The 21501-nt window shown below is 35.8% G+C and overlaps 2 protein-coding genes across 3 annotated transcripts in view; one reads left to right on the top strand and one right to left on the bottom strand.

The window, feature by feature from the left end:
- LOC311433166 (uncharacterized protein) overlaps window positions 1-1777 on the bottom strand; it is a 140345-nt gene extending 138568 nt beyond the window's left edge. Inside the window, exon 1 of one of the 2 annotated variants that reach the window (XM_084512028.1) lies at window positions 1593-1777. The gene's annotated coding sequence lies outside the window, so the exon portion shown is untranslated. The remainder of the gene's footprint in view (window positions 1-1592) is intronic. The other variant, XM_084512027.1, reaches the window with a different exon arrangement.
- On the top strand, window positions 1543-20208 carry NME8 (NME/NM23 family member 8). The gene is made up of 16 exons (XM_084512031.1): window positions 1543-1547; window positions 2861-2897; window positions 2990-3047; window positions 3913-4019; window positions 5281-5352; window positions 6236-6352; window positions 6947-7013; window positions 9108-9184; window positions 10839-10931; window positions 12439-12590; window positions 13921-14099; window positions 15025-15169; window positions 15876-15983; window positions 16587-16738; window positions 17667-17811; window positions 18439-20208. Exons 2-16 carry the CDS (start codon window positions 2865-2867, stop codon window positions 18659-18661), a joined length of 1728 nt encoding a protein of 575 aa, XP_084368157.1. The 5' UTR covers window positions 1543-1547; window positions 2861-2864; the 3' UTR covers window positions 18662-20208.
- Window positions 20209-21501: the final 1293 nt, after the last annotated feature.

Genomic DNA, 21501 nt, shown 5'->3' on the forward strand with positions numbered 1-21501 from the left:
TTCCACTGAAAAAATGTGATCTAATCCAAGCAGCTGGGGCATAACACAATTTCAGCACTGAAATCTTCTGCAGCTCTGTGGAAATGTTGCCTCATGCCCCTGCTGCAGAATGAACACAGTTCAGCTTGGAATGATTTGGCTGTAAGAAGGAACATCTATTCTATCCCCTTTAAGTGACATTGCCCTACTTTTTTTTCTTCATATTAGTTTCAGTAAACAAAATGAGTTCCTCAATGTGGGGCTTTGAAAGTCATGCTTTGGTGAGCAGTCCTGGAACGTTCAAGAAAAGTGACAAGAGATTCCCTAGTGTGGTGGCTGTGCAGCTGAGCTCCACCACAACTGCTCTCTCACTCCCCCTATACTCAAAGGGAAGGGGGAGAAATTACAATGAAAAGGGCTCAAGGGTTGAGATAAGGACAGGAAGATCACTCAAACATTGTGATGGGCAAAACAGATTCAATGTAGGGAGATGTGAGAAATTTATTGGCTAATACTAACAAGCTAGAGAAGTCAGAAACAAAGGAAAGAAACCAAAAATGCCTTCCCCCCATTCATCCTCTTCCACCTCCTCCCCCCAAGCGATGCAGGGGAATGGCAAATGGGGGCTGTGGTCAGTCCATGATGCTTCGTCCCCACCACTCCCTCACGGTCCCTCTCTGCCCCAGCTCTCTGTGGGGTCCCTCCCACGGGATGCTGTCCTTCCCCAACTGAGCCCGCAGGGGCTGCCCACAGGTAGCAGCTCTTCAAGCACTGCTTCCACACGGCTCTGTACCACGGGGTCCATCCATCCCCCAGGAGCAAACTGCTCCAGCACGGGTCCCCCACAGGTGGGCGGCAGCTCCCCCCCAGACCCCCTGCTCCTGCGTGGGCTCCTCTCCACGGGCTGCAGGTCCGGCTTGGGGCCTGCTCCTGCGGGGGCTCTCCATGGGCCGCAGCCTCCTCCAGGCCACATCCACTTGCTCCACCGGGGGCTCTTCCACCCACGGCGGGGCTGCAGCGTGGAGATCTGCTCCATGTGGGACCCATGGGCTGCAGGGGGACAGCCTGCTCCACCAGGGGCCTCTCCACGGGCTGCAGGGGAACTGCTGCTGCCTGCCTGGAGCACCTCCTGCCCTCCTGCTGCACTCACCTGGGGGCTGCAGGGCTGGTGCTCACTCCTCACTTTCCCAGCTGCTGTTGTGCAGCTGTTTTTTTCCCCCTTTCTTAAATCTGCCCTCACATAGGTGCAAACAACCTTGCTTATTGGCTTGGCTCTGGGCAGCAGTGGGACCCTTTGGAGCTGGCTGGAGCTGGCCCTTATCTAAAATGGGGCAGCTTCTGGGTTCTTCTCACAGAATCCACCCCTGCAGCCCCATGCTTCTGAAGCCTTGTCATGTAAACTCACTACACCTAGAACTAGATTTCCTCAAGACGAGATACACATAGCAGCACATACTGAGCTGGGACAGGGCTTCAGATGTAAATTGGAATCACTGATTTTTTTATGAACCAAGAACAACAGGCATATGGGAGATGCAAATACCTTAGAGATACCCAGGCGTTTGCAGGTACTTAAACATGTAACTCCACAAAGAAAGTTAAACCGACTTTACCTGTATCTTCTGAGCTTCATAGGGGACGCTGAGCTGCAGGCTCCAGTGGTGGTTGGAGCTAACGGCTGTGGGGCACTGTGGCAGCCATTAGAGCCATCAGGGTGCAGGCAGGCGGGGGCGAGGGGTGGGTGAGGGTCGGGGGTGGGCCCGCAGATCTGGAGGCATTTGTGTGGTGGGGTGTGTTTGTCTGGGACTGCTGGGTGTGTGCAGCTGTCCTTGAGGTGAGGTGGGGCCTCCTCACACGTGCTGACAGGTCAATACGTGTGTCTGGAAGCTCATGGACACCGGGGCATGCTCACAGAGTGGGCCTGAGCAGCTGTGCGTGGAGGTCTTTAATGAAATGATTTAGTCAAAGGAGGAAGCATCAGGGCAAGAGTTCTCACATCGGCCATTATGCCTCTGTCTGTGATCTGAAAGAGGCAGCTCTAGTGTGACTGACTGAATAGTTCAACCTCGGGACACATGTGCTGGTTGAGTTGTCAAATAGCACTGCCACTGGAGATGACCTTCCCGGTGGCACCTTCTTTTTGCCAGGACAAAGAGTACCATCTTAACCAAGAACTTTGGAAATCTCCACTTCATTTGCTGTTTTATTATTCAGCTTAGTTCCATTTGAAAGCTGAATTCAATCTTCACCCAAGTATGTTACTGAGGTAGTTTGCCTGCCCAGTTCAAAGTTAAAAAACTACTAAAAAAAAGAGGAAGGATATGTTTTATTAATGGCAGAATGATGAATGCACAAGCATTCAGTTTGGCAGTTCAGATGTGATGAGGCACATGTAAGTTATTGCTTTACAGGTATCCCTGAATACGATTTGGGAGACTGATTTGGTGTCATTTTGAGTCAAAGCTCTTTAATTAATTAATTTATTTATTATTATTATTATTTTTTGAAATAGTTCACTGTCACAGCGGCTGACATCCAGGTCCTTTTGGTCATTCTTATCACAGCAATTATAAATTTGAGCAGTGCTTGAGACCAAATAATTCTAAAGGCCTTAACAGGTCAAGAAGCTGAATTTTATTGTTTCCTGTGCTATTTTGGTTCCACAACTTGCATATTGCTACACAGAATGCTGATGTAGAGTGCTAACTTCCATTGCAGTAGGGACTTCAGAGGAGTTAAATTTTTTAAGGGAATCAGAAAACAGTACTATGTTGAAAAAAAATCCATATAAGTCAGTTCTACATGTCACAGATAAGGCTTGCTTTTCTTTAAAAAAATGTTAAATGTGCTTTGTGTTTTTATATGTTTCCTGTAATCACAGGAATATGGCAGGCAAGAAGAAAGAAATCCAACTTCAGGTATAAATCCTAATTACTTAATTCTAGAGATGAAAAGATTATTATTTTCTTGCCTTTTAAAGATGTTAAAATGACAATCCATTTTATTTCAGACCACAATAACCAATCAAAATCAGTGGGATGAAATGTTGCTGACAAAAGGTGTAGTAGGTACTAACTATTATTCTTTCTTGACGTATACAGTTTCTCATATATTGTCTGGTACAATATACGTACAGCTAGAAGACTAGTGCCATACTGTCCTCTAAATGGTTATATTAATATATTTTAAATGGGTATGTTGTGCTTATGAATAATTTATATCTTCCATAATAAATAAATGCATCATAAATCATACTTTCCATTATTTTATCCAGTTTTATACACTGATGTTTAGAAAATGCCATTCCAATATCGTATTTTGTACGGTAGGCAGTACGACATTTCTGTGGAAGTTTTTTTTCCCTGAAATCTCATAGGGCCTATATTAATACTATACAGTTATACTCAGCAGTTAATCAGACAGCATTCTGAGAGCACATCTGCTGTATTCTCCCAGTTTTCAGTTCACTGAGTCCAATAACAACACCTAGGTTTCCTAGGAATTGTATCTGGGTAGAGGGAACAAATCTGTAGTGGAATGAAATCTACAAGATTGATGATGGGAAAGAAATGGGCTTATGGAGGGGAAAAGCAATATTCTGAAAAGAAAAAGAAGAATCAAACAGAAAAAGAATATAAGAGAGAAATGTAGCTGTTTGGGTTACTCATCTCAAATACTATTGCAAGTAGATTGCTGATGTCAGAAGTAATTGAAGTACTAGAGGAAACCATGATATGTATATATTGATGTGTACATGAAGTATACATGAAGTATAATCAATACATCGATGTATACATGAAGTGTCCATTAACTAGAAGAGGACTGGAGGATGCATGTGACTGCCTTCTCAGTACTATTCCAACACACAAAGTATGTTTCATTTTATAAATTACACAAGTCAGCAGTCTGTAATTCCAAAATATTATATTTTAGTAATAGATGTATATCAAGCTTGGTGCGGTCCTTGCAAAGCTGTGGTAAATTTATTCAGAAAACTGAAGAATGAGTTTAGTGAAGATGATGTGTTGCATTTTGCAGTGGTAAGTATGTAACTTATATATGGAATTTGAATTCTTGTTTATGTTAGATGTATCTTTTTTTCTGCATGCATTTACAGAGTTGTCATTTTACTTCCTTTATACCAATTGAGTCACTACAATTTTGGCCTGGTTGCCTTTTATTCTCAATATCTCCTTGTATAGCTTTGTTCAGAGGTAGATTAGAAATGGTAGTATGTATGGAAGAAATTATAATAGAATCATAGAATCATTATGGTTGGAAAAGACTTCCAAGATCATCTGGTCCAACCATCACCTTAACTCCACTATCACCCACTCAGCTGTGTTCCTAAGTACCACATCCAGAAATAATAATAGAAAGGGAGCTCACAATAATAATAACAAATAATATAATTATTAATAATGTAATCATAATAGAAAGGGAGCTAATATCCTCAAGCTTTTCTTTTCCTTGATGAGAGTTGCAGAAACTTTCAAAAGCCAAGCTATATGGTTTTGTTTGTTAGTTTTAATTTTGTTTATTATTATCACATTAGAACTCTTACATCCCTGAAAAAGTGTTGCATCTTTTCTGCAAATATTTCCTTATATTTCATTTTTTAAAAGAACAAAAAGGGGGAATTGAAAATAAATGATCACAAAACTATAGTGGTAGAAATATTCCACTACACTAGCAGTTGGTATTCTGTATATTCTATATATATCCTGTATATAGGAGGCATATATATCATATTTAAATTAGATACATTTGTTTCACAGATTCAGTTCCTCGCAGATACTGACCAAGATCATTCATTCTAATGTTACTGAAAAGTTTCCATTTTTTGATCAAAGTTCCTTGAATTTTTGTTCAGTTATTTGTTCAGTTTTTTGTTCAGAAATTTTTGGAAGTTATGTTCAGAGGTAATCTGAAGTGCTTTTTCATTGAGTGGACCACATATCACAAAGAACTTAATAAAGTGGAAAATTTCTTTTGTCAGGATTGCATATACTACTTCTTCATTTATGTATGTTTATACATGGAAAAACAGTACTAAAGTAACATTTTTCCTTGAGTAGCTGCTATAATATGAAGGGAAGCCAGTCCCATATTACCAAACCAGACCTTCCTTCAATACCAGCAGGTGGCATAAATACTGCTAGTTGTATTTAAGATTATAGTGAGAGTATGTAACACAATAGATGATGGCAGTTTTCTTTCAGGCAAAATGTTTTTTTATACATACAAATATATGCATAAATATAAACACTTATGTAAGCAATTTTCTTCATCTCACTTCAGGCAGAGGCTAACAGTATTGAGACTCTGCAACCATTTAGGAATAGATGTGAACCTGTGTTTCTCTTTTGTGTTGTAAGTACACCACGTTGCTTTCTGTTAATGCATTGCTTATTTTTACATTAATGTTTCAGTAGATTAAAAAGAAATGTGAAACTATATGTCATATCTTTACATTTTACACTATATAGGATCGTATTATCAGATGTTGTTTACTTGATGCTCTTTCCCATGCCTAAATCTGTAGTTATCAAGCACATTTTTATTGTGGTTGCACATATAGATAGCCACAGCAGATTTGTGGTACCCACATTTTTGGTAGTTGCTGAGAAATCAGAGTAAGTTTTTCTGGGGTTGCCTCACATAAAATGCCTGCATTTGGCTAACTGAAATGCTTATTCTGTGCACACTTTCCCTCAGAGAAAGAGATTACATTTCCTTCCACTTCAATTTTTAAAAAATAAGCAAATAAGATTGCCCTTCTCACATTTTAGCAATTGTAATGATTCATACATTTAATGTCTCTCATTGATGGATACAGAAAGACTTTTTTTTTTTTTTTTTTTTTTTTTTTTGTGGGTTTTCTTTTCATTTTGGCAGTGCTAGCATTTGAATTTCAGCAACTACAGGCTAAGAACACCAATACCTTCAGAAATCTTTCAGGTATTTGCATCTACTTTGAACTGTACTATTATTGATGAGCCTCAAAATAAATACATAAAATGAGACAAAAAAAAGAAATGAAGAAGTGGAAAACAAATAATAATAATTCTGAACCAGCAAAGGCATTAGTTTTGGTGTTATCTTTAGGGAGCACAGCAAGTTATGATGTTGCTAAGGAAAAAAAAAAAAAAAAAAAAAAAAAATACGACACAAAATATAGCATGTTCCAAAACTCAAGGAAATGCATAAACTAAGTGACAAAAACTCACTAAGAGTTTTATTTTCTCTTTTACAGAATGGCAAAATTATTGAAATGGTGAGAGGTGCAAATGCTCCTCTTATAAGTAAGAAAATAACAGAACTGGTACAAGAAGAGAGGGAAATTGTAGCTGGACAGAAGGAACGCCCTGAGGTATACTCACAAAAAAATATATTTAAATATTTTTATTATACTTCAGTGGTTTCTCTCAATGCTCGTGATAGTGTTTTCTGCGAAGTTTATTTTTTTTGTGTTTTTTACTTAGTAATAAATGACACATGATCTTTTTATAATTTATTTTTTTAAATTGTACATTTTAGAAATTGAAGAAGTTTACAGATCACCCTATTATTCAGAGAAATGGAGGGATGGGTTGCTAACAAAATGTCTAGAAGATAAACCAGTTTTAGTCATTATCCTTTTTATGTTTAAGGACTGACATTTTTTCATATATGACTTAGTAAGAATTCACCATATGAAACAAAGACTTGGGAAATAGTCATGTCTCATTTTTTTGAGTGAAAATTGAGATGAAAGAACTCTGCTTTCAGTAAAAGGAAACTTTTAGCAATCTATAGCCCAGGTAAGAAAAATCAGACTAGCCCAATGTCTTCAAGTTGCAGGCTTTCCTGGATAGCAAATATGTTGCTACATGAAGAAAAAGTGTTTTAAAGATCTGAGACCTGTGTTTGATGACTTCAGCTTCATGATGGTAATGTACTTCTCCTTTATTTGCAATTGCCTTAGGTAGATGATCTTACTTTCCTAGAAGAAAAATCATCAGAAGATTCTATTGAGGAGACTGTACCTGAGGGTAAATACATTTGATTTATTTTAGAAAAGCTAACAGAAAGAAAAAAAGAACAAACATATTTTTAATTATTTGATTAGGAATTGTGTACACCAAGCTCCAATAGATTGTCCTTTGATTCAGTTAATAACATGGCAGGTTACGACTGAGGATATCAAACTGACAGAAGGTTTTCTTCTTTAAGGAATTAAGATATTGGTCTGTCATCAGTTATTTTCAACCCCTTTCTCCAAACCAACAGTTCACGTCATGTGCAATATTAGTGCCTGAAACTCACTTCTACACAGTCCCTGCATTAGTGATGTACTTTTGCTGAGGTGGTGCTTGCTAACATTTGGATGTTCTACAGAAAAACAAACAAACAAAAAAACAAAACCCACAACAGTATGACGTGCAACCTGTGAGGATTAAAAGAGTTAATCAGTGAAGGAATGGCATGCCTTGTATCTCAGATTGTTTTTAATTATCTCTTTCACAAGAGTAGATTTAAGGCTCACATCTAAGATTTATTTCAAGCTTGTTGTGAGCTGGAACCTACGTCTTTTCTATTCTTATTATTATGTATGGCTACTGAAGCTTCTAAAGTTCCTGCTTTGTATATGTGCAGACTATCATTTTACGAAGTTGAAATGGAATAGGTTTTTCCATCTTCTCTCTTCTTTATCTTCCTTTTTTCTCTTGTTATAAGGCACTACATCATTATCATGGATTAAGTTATGTACCTTCTCGTTCCCCTTCATATCTTCTTTATTGTATGGTTCAAATGGCATGTTCCTGACCTCAGCTTTAGCCTTTTTTTTCACTTATAAATCCTCTGAGATTTAGTAATACAGTATTATAAATCCTTTAGAAATTATATACAGACTTCTCACTAATCTACAGAGTCTAAATACTCTACAAAATAGAATCATAGAACAGTTTGAGTTGGAAGTGACTCCAAGGATCACTTAATTCCAACCCCCCTGCCATGGGCAGGGACACCTCCCACCAGATCAGGTTGCCCAAGGCCCCATCCAGCCTGGGCTTGAACACTTCCAGGGATGGGGCATTCACAGCTCCTCTGGGCAACCTGCCCCTCACCTTTACCTTCACAGTGAAGTCTCTTCCTTATATCTAACCTAAAAATCCCCTCTTTTAGTTTAAAGCCATTACTCCTTGTCCTATCACTATGCTCTCTGACAGAGTCTCTCCTTGGCTTTCCTGTAGGTCTCGTTTAGGTAAATCAGGGCACAGTTTCAGCTTGGATTCAGCTTCAGGTTAGGGTCCTTCAGAAGCCCCAGTGCACAACACTGTGGTAATATGTTTCTTAACACCTGCAGGTGCCTATGAGCGTTTTCTAGTATTGGCAAGAAGTACTAGTCCTGCAATTCCATTACAGCTACCATTAACTGCTTCTACAGTGTTTGAGATCTGATTGAATTACATTCTAACACTTTAACTGTAAACCTCAGATTCTGCACAGAAAGTTTATAGTTTGTATTTTCTTTGATCACTTTCTGTCATTTAGTGGTTATGTGTATGCTACAGATGCTGCAATAGTATGCCTATGACTGGGAACACCTCTTGCTTTAAAGATTAGATAGAGCAAGTCTTTTATATACTTCGGCAGTTATTTATTGCAAATGAGTTCAGAATCCACAATGCTAAGGAATCAAACATCTACTATGACAAGGAATGTGTATTTTACTGGAAATCAATACTCATACAAGATTTTAACTTATTGAGTTTTCCTTTGTAATATTAATTCCTTTCAAATTTCTAGTCCTGTACATAGAAAGCTCCCTAGAGAAATCATCCATCTTAAACTGTAGTTTTTCCACTGCACCTAGCTGCACGTGGAACATGTCTCTACCATATGACCCAAAACACAAGTTGTTCACCCAGAATGTGGATTCCAGGGATGGCCAAGTACTATCTCACACTCTGAGACATGCTTTAAGTGCTGGAGTAATTTATTTATTGCAACCACTGTTTGGCTATCTCAGTATTAAAGTGGAGAAGTGTTAAAAGAAACTCACTTGCAAGTAATGAAAAATTTGGTTGTGTATTTATTTTGATAAATATATTAATTGCCATATTATTTTTTCAAATTTTCAGAAGAAGTCACATACTCTGTTGGAATTATAAAACCTGATGATGTCTTAGAAGGACGTGTAGAAGAAATTAAACAAAAGGTAGACAAAATTTGAAAAGATTCATTCATCCTGTTTATTTCAGTGGAATAATAATAAGACGGAAGATCAAATAGATCCTAATTTATTCCCAGGTTTTAGAAAAAGGCTTGTTAATGGCTCTTTGTTAAGGATAGTAAAAACAAGTATTTTGCCCTGAAATAATATAGTATTCCAATTGATACTGTTGCTTTAATATTTTGTGCCAGTAAGTTATGGCATACTGTGGAGATCAATGATACATGAAATCTATAAGCAGAAGTAGATCTTTTTTTCCCTCATATTTCAGTAGAGATAAGGACTAGAAACTATGGTGGTGAAGTTAATTCTTTCAGGTGAAGATACCTTTTCTGACTGTGCAGCATCTTTAAGAAATGTAGGCACATTTAAAACAACTAATCAGTTCATTGTGGAAATATTTGTGTTCACAAATGACTAAACACATGCTTGTAGATGGAAAGGGTGATTTATGTGCACTAGTAATCACTATAATCAGAGACTGTATACTAATAATAACAATCTCAGTGCATTGATGGATTCAGCATTTATGTAAGCAATCACACAGGAAAGAGAAATTCTCTTTCCTTCCAAAATATCATACTATATTTATTTTCACTTTAATTACAGGAATTTTGCACTGATTCTGATACAATAATAATAATAATATCATAACATTATATATATCAAGAATAAAAGTTAAATTTAAAATGATGCGAGGGTCTGTGATGTATGCAGGATAGAAAATCAGAGTGTTGTATTTCTTGTTTCTGCATTTACTCTATCTTGGCCAGAAAAGAAAAAGGTTCAATAAAGACAAAAAAAGCAGGCAGTGTTTGAAAGCAATTTAAATGGAGCTGAGCAGCTGCTAGTTGGATCTGTCTTTACACTGCCTTGTGAGGTGTGTACCATACTGTTTCCACATTCAACCTTGTCAAGGCAATCTGGAAACACTCAGCAGCATCATAGGGACTTTTAAAGAGGAGAGTGCCGGTAAGCAGACTAACATTGGCATATGATCAATATTGGGGCTGGATAGTGTCTTCATTGTTTAAATATAGGTATATGTTATAAATATCACATCAGTGGGACTATGAATTTTGATACAGGTTGTGTAAGTGTGCATCTCATACGTACTTTAATTTAGTATAGTAATGTGACTTAAAATAGATAACCATAAAATAGATTTTAGTTTTGATATTTTCTGTTTCTAAAGTATATCAACTTTATAATGGTGGCCAAAAAGTTTAGCCTATTTTTATTACAACATTTATTGACAAATATGCAGTAATATGACTATTACAATTATCATACAATTTATAACAACAATTTTAGAAGTAGCTGAATTTTAATCATTCACAATGGTAAAAAATATTTATTCAATGTTAAATAAAAAGAATTATTAACCATTGAATGAATGCATACATTGAACTACACTGTATTTTCCAAAAACTTCAACATAGTGGACATTGTTATTGAATTCATCAAAGTGCTTTGAAAAGCTAGAACTTTAGTTAGGCGAACATAGCAGTTATGTTTGGAATATTTCAGATAATTTGCATTTAAGATACCATACAAAGTCAATCAATCTTTAGATTTACGTATAATATTGTATGTATCCTTTTTCAAATGCCACTGAGTAATAACTGAATAATTGCAGATTAGAGATGCAGGCTTTGGCATTGCAGCATCAGAAGAGAAAATGCTAACTGAAGAACAAGTCAGAGAATTCTATACCAAGAAAAAAGCACGGGTAAAATAAAACAAACACTAAAAACATAAAGAAAAACAGCAGATAAAATATATCAGTGTTACTGTATGTGCTTTTAAATCTTGTAATTTTTTAATATGTTGGAGTACACAGAACAAAAAAGAAAATGTTATCTCTCTTTTTTTTCTTACTGAGCCTTATAAAAATATAGCTTGGTAGCTGTAGTAAATCGTAGCCAACATTAGGGTAGTGAGAATAACAAAACTACTGTGAACTATGAGAAGTAGTTCAGAGGACTTTGTACATATTGAGGAGCTATCATTTGCCATTCTTTAAGTGTAATTCTAAGCTGAAAAATAAATATGTTAAAGTGACAATATAGAATATAGCTTTCTTTGTGCTCAGTGGGAAAGATTCTTCCCTGTTTAATACTGTGCAATCTTGTTAAAGGTTCAGAGGATGCCTATTATAACAGAATGGAGAATCAAGTTTAATAGACTTAGTATCTTCAGATATTTCAGCAGAAATTGTTTCTTTTTAATGATGAAACCACCATAGCCACATCTAATAGCTACATTGATTTCTTCTAACATGAACCCGTGTACTTTTGAAGTCACAACACTATACTTACTTTATACATTGTACTAAATGTCTTTGTGTTTGCATGCAATCAGGGTTGTGTTTTTTGAGGTTTTTCATCTTGTGAAGTGGGTTAAGTGGATGTGTAGATATGAAGCTAACTGAAAGAGAAAAGCAATGAATTGAAAGCAATATATATGAATATTCCATCCTCATATTATTAAAGGAAAAATGTCATACACAATCAGATGAGGGCGTCTGGTAAAGAAAAGATTTAGTCAAATGCATAGAAGGAGTGAAGGTTATCTGAGGAAATTGGTAATATTGAAGAGAAAGATGACATACAAAGGAAAAAAAGATGAAAAACTTACAACAGCTTGCAAAGGTATTTTCTGATGAAAATGTCCATCCACAGCATTGAAGACTGAGACTGGATGAGTGAAAAGAACATAGCAGAGAGAATAACAGAAAAGTCTACAAATGTCTTGCAAACATTTAAGTGTTCTATATTTTTAGCCAGCTACCTGATTTTTAGTTTCAAAAAATTTGCATTGAATTGTATTGCAATTTGTTATGTCACATAAGTGCTACTGCAAGCATAGCATTTGATCACATCAAGTTTCTAGATAATTTTCTTCTCTTTTGTTGTTTGCACTTTAACCTCAAAGAACATGTACTACTTTTGTAATGTATTTTTATTACTTCATTTATCTCAGTTACTTGTATTTTAAGCATTTTATAATTTTCCTGGCTCAAATGATTGATCAAAAACCCTTTCAAACAGTTTGACAGGATTTTGAGTAATATATGCTAATGCCATTGTAAAAAGGGAGTGTCGTTAGTTACTTACAAAAGGATGTTCTCATTTCTGATAATAAAGACAGAGGTACTGCAATTCATAGCAAAATAATAATAATAATAATAATAATAATAATAATAATAATAAATTAGTAATAATTGTGTTTTTTAGCCTGATTTTGATGATTTTGTTCAGTTCATGATGAGTGGACCATGCCACATTTTGGTAATCTCTAAAAAAAAAGGAACTGATGCTATTCCTCTCTGGAAAAAACTATATGAATCACTTGAAAGCATTCCTGATGAGTCAGGAAAGCCAGAAAGGTAACTAACAATGAAAATTGGAATATGTGATTAAGTTACAGTATTTTAAATACACCATAGAAGTAACATTCTTACAGACTCATATTCATATGTGTGCACAGGGCCCAGGGAGCTGGCAAAGTTCTTTACCTGGTCTTTCACAGAACCATCACTACAGATGCAATCATAGATCCTTTGGGAACATAGACACTCTGTGATTCCTAGGGAAAGATAATAAGCAAAGGGCACTGATCTCATGCTCATTCTGAACTAAATTTGAGTGGATTGTCCAAGGAGAACTGTGCTGTACTTAGAGCTGGTGTGGTCCGTACAGTTCCACTTCATACTAATTCACCAAGACGAAGTGACTGCCAGCACTGCCAAATGAATGTTGTCCATGTTTACTTTTATATATGCTGGGAACCTGTAGATGTGACCCAATTGACACCTGGGGACACCTGAAGCATGCTGTGCTCCCTGGCACCACTCTGTAAAAGTGAGCAAACAAGTGGGAGGGCTGTTTTGTTGTTGTTGTTGTTGTTGTTGTTGTTGTTGTTGAGGTACATAAATACATTGTAAGGATTTGCTGTTCCCAACCATGGTGTCTTGGAAAGTCTGTCTTTCTCTTATGCCAACTATTTAGCAAAGAATTTATAATGGAAAGTTAGTAATATACACAGCACAAGACAATAGAGTGTTCACAAAAATACAAATTTGGGATCGAGTTTTATATTGCTATTTACAGAAAGCAGCAAAAATTTGCATAATTTGTTCCAAAAAAGAACCTGTTGAAATAGTTTATATTTTTGTTGATACCTGCTGAACCCCTTTTTGAGTTGATTTAGTGCAACCAGGGAATATTGTATTTTTTCTGGGTGGTCTAGAGTGAGTGTATATACATTGCTAAATAAACCTTAGAGTTACAGGCAATGAAAGAATCTCTGATAAAGAGAATTTTGTAGTGCGGTAGTTCTTAGGATAATGCTTTACATGAATTAAGCATAATCCTTTTTCTGGTCATTCATTATACACTGTACACTTGTCAGTAGTAATTCTGTCTAGTGAAACAGAGAAACTATTCTGAAGAAGCTAGAGGGGAATTAGAAAAGCTGCATGACAGATTTCTCTTTATAGCATATGACAATGAACTTTTTGAGATATATTTCTCAATAGAAATATTTCTCAGAAACATTACTTTAATTATGATTCTGAATTAAATAAAATCTGCATTTGGTTTTCTATTCTTTTGTTTCACTAAACTTTAAGAAAGTACATTTTCATCAAGTCAGCTGTTATCACAACATCAAAATGCATACAGGGACTTAAATATGATAAAATTTTGTCTCATTAGACTGGAAGAAACTCCAGAAACTGAGAGTATATTAAATATGTGTGATGTGCAAAGCAGTATAGAAGATGCCAGCAGGCAACTTGCCTTCTTTTTCCCTAATTTTGGTCAAAATAAGACAGAGCAAAAATTTGAAAAGACTTTGGCCTTAGTTAGACCTTGTCTCCTAAGAGAAAGACGAGGTAAGTTTTAATAACTTAATTTTCTATCAAGGGCATAAAGAGTCTCATTTTGAATTTCAGAAATTCTAACACTACTAATGAAATGTTTTAGATTATCTTTTTTTCTCAGCTTTAAGTTAACAGTAATCTTTATCATGAAAAAAGCTACATGGCTGATATGTTTGATAAATTTAGAATATAAACGTCAAAATTATTTTGTTCCTTTGGTTGACTTTTCAATAATATCTTTAGGTTGCATATCTGGATGAAATTTTTATAGACAACCTCTCAGAGAAGTTAGCATATTTAAGTATACTATAAGGAAACATACTTCTAACCATAATGTAGTAGTTGATCCTTGCCTTGGCAGGTAGATCAATGTCAAGAGTGAAAAAGATCTGACCCAGGGTGTTCTATGCTGCATACATAGGCCTATACAGATAAGATTTTTACAGATTGGATCAGAAAATCTGCTGCATTAGTATGAAGCTCCATCCAAACAAGTTTACTTTTCTTCTACTCGATGACCTTGAGGTCTCTTCCAACCTAGAAAATTCTGTGATTCTGTGATTCTGTGATTCTAATTTATATTTGCCTTTCTTACTAGAATCTAGCTAGCTCCGTTCTAATTCTAGAATTTCTGTACTGGAAATAATTTAGAGATCTGAAAGACTACAATTTTGGCCTCTCCTTGTATATTTATTTTCTTGATCACTATACAGTATGTTGCTTAGAAAAGCCATTTTGCCTTCCACATCAACTTCGTGAGTGTCCAGGCAACTGCTGAAGCCTTCTAGCAGTTTCTTTAAATTAGTTTTCTGTTCTTCAGTTAAGAAATTAATTTGTAAAAATTTAAGATAGTTATTAGAAAGCCCGTGTCATTTCTGCAAAAGTGTTTAGTTGATGAATGGATGGTAATTTAGCATTATTTCAATATTTTAAACAGATTCTATTATACAAAGAATAAAGGATGATGGCTTTGAAATAGCAATGCAGAAAGAAATAAACCTATCTGAAGAACAAGCATGTGAATTTTATAAAGAACATGAAAATGAAGACTACTTCCCTTTCCTGCTAGAGGAAATGACCAGGTAAGGTGAATGAAAAATGAAACTACAGATATAGAAATGAGACTGAACACACACAACAAATAATTAACCTGAATTATTATTAGGGCTGTAAGATACCATCTTATCTGAGAGTTTAGTAAAACTCAACACAGGATCAGAAAACTGTAGATAATGAGATAATTCCCAAATACAGTACACAGATCAGATTTTTAAAAATTTCTAGTGACTCCATACCTCCATATGTAAGATGTTGAAGTCAGTGGCCAATTCCATTGATCTGGGTGAAAACATTTGAGCTGTGCTCTGAAAGGTTTCATTTAGATTGTTTATAGGAGGACTCTATAGTCTTTATCTAGATCGTGTGCTGGACTCCTTGGAGTGGAAAATAAATCATATTTGGATATTGTCTTCACGTGAAGTTGGAACATACCTGGGACAAATACAAAAGTTTAGGAGCTGATCAGCATTTTTATGTCTAGTAATAAAGACATAGCCCAATTCTGTAATGTTATTGGTGTTGTGGTAACATTGAGTAACTTTGAAATACAAATTCATTTAATCTCCCTAAGGTTTTATCAGACTGTAGCTGTTTGAACAGAGATAATTTTAAAATCCTCCAGTACTAGGGGTCGTTTTCCTTGTCTGGACTATATAAAATTAAATTATTTTTACAAATTACAAAGAGTTTAATATTTGGTGTTCTTAATGCCAGTTTTCCACTTTACAGTGGTCCAACTCTTGTACTTGCTCTAACACGAGAAAATGCTGTAGCACACTGGAGAAATTTATTAGGTCCAAAGACTGTTGAAGAGGCTAAGAAGGAAAGTCCAAACAGGTAATACTTATACCATCGTTCACAGTTTTAATTTACTTTCATATTCTTCAAGTCAATGAATACCACATTCCAGCTGGTGTAACTATAGTGCCATCGTCTGGAAGCTGATGTATATTTCTGGAGCTTGTTAAGGTTTTCTTGTAACTATTGCACTGATATTTTTTAGTCTGGATGCCTGTTTTCTTAGCTAAATGAAAACCTTTCATTGATGATTTATTTTATTTGTGGCTTTGTTTCTTCAACATGTTTTATAAAGAAATAGCTTGGTTTCACCTGCTTGTAGTATTGTCCTAAGAAACTGCTGTGGTATCACAATACTTATTGTTGACAGAAATGTTGTTTCACAAAGCAAGGCCTGGTATTATCTTGGAAATATAATAGAATGACAGTTGGGAAGGAAAGTATTCATATTTCATCTGGTTAATTAAAAAGTTGATTGCTCTTTCTGTAGACAGTGAATGCTTCTTACATCTACAGAGAGACTGTCAAGCACTTCAGTGGCCAAATCAACTTCTATTTATATTTATTGGGTTCAGGTTAGTCATAGCTAAAGCTCAGGATGGCTATTCCTTTACATAATTTCCCTGTTTTCATGACTCTTAGTTTACGTGCACAGTATGCACTCGACAACGTACCAATTAATCAGCTGCATGGTAGTTCTTCACTTAATGATGCTCAGAAAGAATTAGAGTTCTTCTTCCCTCAGGAGCACACTTTGGCATTGATCAAACCTGATGCTGCTAAGAAGCATAAAGGTAAGTGATCTAGAAGGCATGGGCTATGCCTCCAGATGTTATTTATCCAAAATATTAGCAATATACACCACAGAAAATCATGTCAGATGCATTTTTTTTTATTCTCTGAGGTGCTTTTACCAAGCAGATAAGTGCTTTTACAGGGCTCGCATAATTCATATTGAGATCTCAAATATGACATTTCCTTTGCTTAAATAGCCTATAGCTCTTCTTCACAAGAATACTGGTGAATTGAAGTGAGAGAGTTCTCAGCTAAATTAAAATGTTTAAAAGCCAAGAATTTGTCCAAACTATCTGTCCAGCATTTTTTATTAGAGAGAGAGGCCTTCTGAAATCATGCTACTGATTTCAGACAGTTGTCTCTACTGACTCAAAAGAAGCCATTGCTGGATTAGATGCATTCCCATACTTGGCTTAACTTGACATCAGACAAAGGGAATAAGAAGGAAAGGTTAAAGTAAAAAGAACATTATGTTCTTTCAAGTTTTAAGTTAAAAGTTAAGTTTTACTTTTTTTTAAGTTTGGAATCTTACCTAAAATTTTGCTTGCGTGTTTTTTTTGTTTTGTTTTGTTTTGTTTTTACCACTGTATTCAAAGCCTCTTGTTGGCATTCTTCTTTTCTCCCCTGACAAGTTTTGTAGTCTTTTTAATTGTTAATTCTTTGTTGGCTTTTATAAGTCTTTCTTCCCCTCTTGTTACAATCCAGATTGATTTTATCAGGCCAGCTGGTGTGTAATGTAGCATTATTACTACATTCCACATTCTGTCCAAAGTCAGAAATAACAATGAATGCTGTTAGTATAGTTTGCAACAGTCTGAGTTTGTCACCTGTATAGAGATAATTTAGTCCATTGACAGTGGTTTATTGTACATTTCAATCTAAACTTCTTTAATCAAGAAAGAATGAATTTGCTTGTTATTCACCTAGATGACATCATGCAAAAAGTCAAAGATGCTGGGTTTACCATCTCAAAGATTAAAGAGGAAGCTTTAACTCGTGAAATGGCTACACAGTTTTATAAGCATCACGAAGGAAAACCTTTTTTTGAAGAGTTAGTGGCACGTATGACTGAGTAAGTGTCTAGCTACAGTTATGCAAATATGCATCATAACTTTGAATTTACAGAGCCAACAAAACATGCAACACTCAAAGTGGGCTGAGGATGTTACACTCTGTTACTCTTTCTGGCAAGTTTAATGGTGTGTGTTTGTTTTTTTTTTTAAGTTTTATGATTACCTTTTAGCATGGAATGCCCTTCCTTAAAAGGAAAATTTGCAGTTCTTTCCAAATTTATGGACAGTGACTATTATTTTGGCTTTGCTTCTCAAAGAACTCTTTTTTGATGGAATCCTTGTTTTTCCCATGAGGGACAAATATTTATCTCGTAATACTTTTAGTATAGCTGTTGATAATGATGTGTGTTTTCTTGCTTCAGAAATTATTTAGTAAGAGCATTTTTAGGACAAGAAGTCCAAATTCAAATAGTTGATCATCATAATCTTTGTGATTTTCAAATACAGATATCAGAAGTTTTATATTGTCTTAAACAAAACATTCCAGAATCACATTTTAAAATTTAAACAGTTTAACATTATTCAGATAGCATAACGCTTAACATAACCCTTCACAGTACCTCTGAAGTTACAGCTAACTCTGCCTCTCAGAATAGTGGAAGAACTGTCATATATTGATTTTACAGGGGCCCATCAGTGGTAATGGTCTTAACAAAGGAAAATGCTGTGCAAGAATGGAGGCAACTAATGGGTCCAACAGATCCAGAAGTGGCAAAAGAGAGCTCTCCTGAATCAATTCGGGCTCAGTTTGCACAAGATATTTTGTCTAATGCTGTTCACGGATCGTCTACTAGAGAACATGCACTGGAAAGCATTGAGTGTATATTTGGTGAGATTTATATAGATTGAACAATTAAGACACAATCTCTGAAAAGTTATAGTCAAGTTATTAGATACATTTGTCTACCCAACTACCTGTATTTAGCATATACATATACAAACCCATTCTCCTCCATACTCTATCTTTTTTTTTTTGTTATCAATCAATTACTATATAGTAGAGCATATCAATGTAACAAGTAATGCCTGCTAGAAGTCTGATGTTAGTAATGGTTTCTTTATATATGCTTGGTAGAGAGTTTTTCTTCTAGCACTTAAACAAATGTATGCCTTCCCAATAGTCAAGAGTCTGAGGTGTTTTTTGTATAGCTACCTTAAAAACTGGGTCAATAAAGAAAGGTCCTGAAAACACTATTGTGATACATCTGCTGTGATGTAATTAAGAGTCCTTCAGTTCGGGCAGCCTACAAAGGAGAAATACTAAAAGGTAGTGGAGGTACAGTTACAACATTGGCAGCGTGTGGGAACTCAACAAGTGAGAATGGGCCAGGAGCCACATTCTGATGACTGAAACACAGGGGGTGCCCTCACTGGTGGGAGCCAGGATCCTAGTAGAACTGGGTAGACAAGTCCGTCAACAGCCCCAGACAAAGCAAGTTATGAACCAGGTACAGCACCAATTCAAGGGTCTAGTCAAGAGCAACAGGCAAGGTAGCCAGAGACAGGTACTACAACATAGCTCAGGATTAAGCCCAGGTCTGAGCTTAAAGGGGCTCCTTGGCCCATTTGGCGTGGGTGTGAAACACAAGAGATTGCTCAGAGCTATTAAGGCCTACTGTGTCCCTCAGGGCCCTTAGAAAAAAATGCATTGCTTATTTATTGTTGACCTAAATATCTAATAGTATCTATCACAAGCAGGATAATAGTCTAGATGGCCCTTTCCAGCCCAGTTGCTCAATGCAAATATATCAGAAGAAGCAAAATATAAAGTCATCTCTTACGTACAGCTACTCTTGAAATATACATCCTTGCCAAACTAGTGAGTTTGTATCCTGTCTCAGTCTAATTTGGCTGGATTTCAAGAAGAACACAAATATTCTTCAGTAGCTAATACATTCTTACTTTTACTGTCCAAGCCTGTGGAAGGTAGAGATGCTAAAGAATGGTATTCAATTAAAGCAGTTTATGTTACAGCATTGATTAAAAGTGCAAAGTCCAGAATGAATGAAGTTTTCTCACACTTCTCTTACTGTTCCTATTGTATTTGATGTGACTAGCTGTTTTAAAAAGCTTCCTGACAAATATTTATGTTGTGATGGGGCATTTGTTGTTACAGAAATTCCTCTAGCAGAAGTTGGACTGAGCATTCTCCTGGTGGCCCATTTTCACATACAGCTGCTTTACTGCAATAAACTCTACTTGAGGCAAGCCTGTAGGAAATTTTGATTAGTGCAGAATTTATATGTCACCTCGGTGAGCTGACTTCTGAGAAGCATACCTCAGAATTGCTGTATGTTCTTTGGCTTTTTTTTTTTTTTCAACTTAAAAAACAATTAAAACTGTTCTTCCTGGCATTATTTCAGTACTCTGGGTCTTTTGGGTGTTGGCATATTATACCTTAAGCCAAGAAGCAGTCCCAGAAATGGCCTGAGTAGAGCAATTTCAGATGTATCAATTCAGTTTCTTTCCCAAGATTTTTGTTTTTATAGAGTTGGCTTTTCTAGCAACAGGGCAAATACAATGTTGAAAGTTTATATGGGATTGATTTTTGACAGGACAGGAAATACTGAAACAATGTTTATGTCTATGTTTATGTCTTACTAGAAGTTCATTAAACTTCTGGTGTAAGTTCACAGCCAAATAGTACATGGCCTATACGTATCATACACAAGATTTGAATACTGTAGATTACATAGTGTACTGGTTTTAGAAATTTCAGTTAGCTGTATGGGTACACTAGTTCTGCATGGTTAACTGTGATATAATTGCATATACCGAGTTCTTGTTTTTTTAACTATTGCTCTTCATCCTCTATTACAACACTCTCAAGCATTTTTTTTCTGTTTGGTTGAACTGTTGAAGGACTGCATTTATTTGGGTTCATATATTCATGTGTGTCAGTTTTGATCCCTGTTTTGTGCTTGGTTAAAATGATTCTGTTAATGTATATTTGCTTCTACTAAATATCTTCTTGATCTTAAGGTCTTTTAGCATCTTTGTAAAGAAGTAACTTAAAATATACATTTCAAAACAATAAAAATAATTCTATCAGCTGATGGAGATCCAGATTCATGAAGGTTGTGTCTCTTTGAGATTAAGACTTCTATAGAGTTATCAAAATGCCAAAAATTCAGAAGCATGCCAACTGAAATACTGACAGTATTTTAACAGATTATTTTACCTCTTTAAAAGTCTAACTCAACATCTAGATTTTGTACACACAATTTAGACTGACATCTGCTGTTCTTTAAGTTTTATATTACTGGGACATAGACACGGATGTGATGTTTAAGAGTTTGAGCACTGTGATGAGGTAGACAAGCATTTGCATTTACAGACTCAGGAGGAATGTGTTCCAACATAAACTCCATTGAGTATCATAGATGAAAATCTTCTTGAAATTACCTTTATAGAGTACCTCTGGCTACAATCTTACAGAAAGTCTGGCTCAGTCCTTTTGTCCATCTAAATGCCAGACTGAAAGAGAATGTGACCTTCATGACCATTTATTTAGAAAACATTGTGTGGTTCACTGTAGAATTAGGTGTTGCAGAGATGTGATGAAAATTCTTCCAACACTAACAAAAGATAACATACTTTTCTTCAATTTTTTGTCCCAGCAGGAGATAACTGGAACCACAGGGAATGTTTATTTGTATAATAGACCACATATTTCCTTCCTTAGGAAC

The sequence above is a fragment of the Aythya ferina genome (genome assembly GCF_964211825.1).
Source record: "Aythya ferina genome assembly, chromosome: 2".
Classification (NCBI taxonomy): domain Eukaryota; kingdom Metazoa; phylum Chordata; class Aves; order Anseriformes; family Anatidae; genus Aythya; species Aythya ferina.